This window comes from Protopterus annectens, chromosome 3.part1, assembly GCF_019279795.1.
Source record: "Protopterus annectens isolate FY-2018-M chromosome 3.part1, PAN1.0, whole genome shotgun sequence".
In the NCBI taxonomy this organism is placed as follows: Eukaryota; Metazoa; Chordata; order Ceratodontiformes; family Protopteridae; genus Protopterus; species Protopterus annectens.
In genome coordinates this window covers 297,064,841-297,067,083 of record NC_056732.1, presented here as the reverse complement: position 1 = coordinate 297,067,083, position 2,243 = coordinate 297,064,841, and the positions used below count along the sequence as shown (strand labels likewise).

The window sequence follows — 2,243 nt, the reverse complement described above, 5'->3', positions numbered from 1 at the left end:
GAGGTAAGGACAATGAAAGTGCCAGAAGTGAGGGCAATGAAAGTGACAGAAGTGAGGGCAGTGAAAGTGCCATAAGTGAGGGCAGTGAAAGTGCCATAAGTGAGGGCAATGAAAGTGTCAGAAGTGAGGGCAATGGAAGTGCCAGAAGTGAGGGCAATGAAAGTGCTAGAAGTGAGGGCAATTAAAGTGCCAGAAGTGAAAGCAATGAAAGTGCCACAGGTAAGGACAATGAAAGTGCCAGAAGTGAGGGCAATGAAAGTGACAAACGTGAGGGCAGTGAAAGTGCCACAGGTAAGGACAATGAAAGTGCCAGAAGTAAGGGCAATGAAAGTGTCAGACGTGAGGACAATGAAAGTGCCAGAAGTAAGGGCAATGAAAGTGACAGAAGTGAGGGCAATGAATGTGCCAAAATTGAGGACAATGAAAGTGCCATAAGTGATGACAATGAATGTGCCATAAGTGAGGGCAATGAAAGTGCCAGAAGTATGGGCAATGAATGTGCCAAAATTGAAGACAATGAAAGTGCTAGAAGTGAGGGCAATGAAAGTGACAGAGGTAAGGTCAATGAAAGTGCCAGAAGTGAGGTCAATGAATGTGCCATAAGTGAGGGCAATGAAAGTGCCAGAAGTGTGGGCAATGAATGTGCCAGAAGTAAAGACAATGAAAGTGCCAGAGGTAAGGACAATGAATGTGTCAAAATTGAGGGCAATGAAAGTGTCATAAGTGAGGGCAATGAAAGTGCCAGAAGTGTGGGCAATGAATGTTGCAGAAGTAAAGACAATGAAAGTGCCGCAGGTAAGGACAATGAAAGTGCCAGAGGTAAGGACAATGAATGTGTCAAAATTGAGGGCAATGAAAGTGTCATAAGTGAGGGCAATGAAAGTGACAGAAGTGAGGGCAATGAATGTGCCATAAGTGAGGGCAATGAAAGTGTCAGAAGTGAGGGCAATGGAAGTGCCAGAAGTGAGGGCAATGAAAGTGCCAGAAATGAGGGAAATGAATGTGCCATAAGTGAGAGCAATGAAAATGCTAGAAGTGCGGGCAATGAAAGTGACAGAAGTGAGGGCAGTGAAAGTGCCACAGGTAAGGACAATGAAAGCGCCAGAGGTAAGGGCAATGAAAGTGCCAGAAGTGAGGGCAATGAAAGTGACAGAGGTAAGGGCAATGAAAGTGCCAGAGGTAAAGACAATGAAAGTGCCGCAGGTAAGGACAATGAAAATGCCAGAAGTGAGGGCAATGAATGTGCCATAAGTGAGGGCAATGAATGTGCCATAAGTGAGGGCAATGAACGTGCCAGAAGTAAGGAGAATGAAAGTGCCAAAAGTGAGGGTAATGAAAGTACCAGAGGTAAGAACAATGAAAGTGCCAGAAGTGATGACAATGAATGTGCCATAAGTGAGGGCAATGAAAGTGCCACAGGTAAGGACAATGAAAGTGCCAGAAGTGATGACAATGAATGTGTCATAAGTGAGGGCAATGAAAGTGCCAGAAGTGAGGGCAATGAATGTGCCATAAGTGAGGGCAATGAAAGGGCCACAGGTAAGGACAATGAAAGTGCCAGAAGTGAGGTCAATGAATGTGCCATAAGTGAGGCAATGAAAGTGCCAGAAGTGAGGGCAATGAAAGTGCCAGAAGAGTATGCATACTACTTAATTCAGTAAATATTAAAACATATGGCTTATTGAGCAGGTTACTAGCACCAAGAAACCTAAATCAAAATCATTTATAGAGACTATACAAACGTCAAGATCACTTAAGCTGTTGAACATCAGTAATTGTACAGGTTTCATAAAAGGACTCCATGGATAAATAAAAGAATATCTGACTGTCTAGTAGATTTCAGCAGCCTGACAAAATAGTGCTAATTTAGAATGGCTAAAACATTAAGAGGAAGTCTTGTGTGTGGCATAAGTTGAAAATCTGTAAAAGAAATAAAATGAATGTCTAAAGAAGACCTAACATTACAAAAATTAATGAAAATATTATGCTTGTGAAAAGAACTGAAAAAGAGACTCATCTGCAGCATGATATGACGGGTGGGCTGTTAAGAAGGCAATTAGAAAGTGCACACAATGAATCAAGCATGTTCTCTTTGTGGCAAACAGTCACATAATGTCAGCGAGTACTTGTTCAAAATAAGATATTGTAGGAAATATCACAGTATAGGACAAAATTATACTATCTGCAGATGGAAATGAAATAAGTGCAAGACATAAGGAAGTGCATTCAATGCATCAAATGGG

At 41.9% G+C, this 2,243-nt stretch overlaps 1 protein-coding gene across 1 annotated transcript; it reads left to right on the top strand.

Moving 5' to 3' along the window:
• The first annotated feature begins 485 nt into the window (after positions 1-485).
• On the top strand, positions 486-1,661 carry LOC122797662 (circumsporozoite protein-like). The gene has a single exon (XM_044066202.1). The coding sequence runs from the start codon at positions 486-488 to the stop codon at positions 1,659-1,661; it is 1,176 nt and encodes a 391-aa protein (XP_043922137.1).
• The last annotated feature ends 582 nt before the right edge of the window (positions 1,662-2,243 follow it).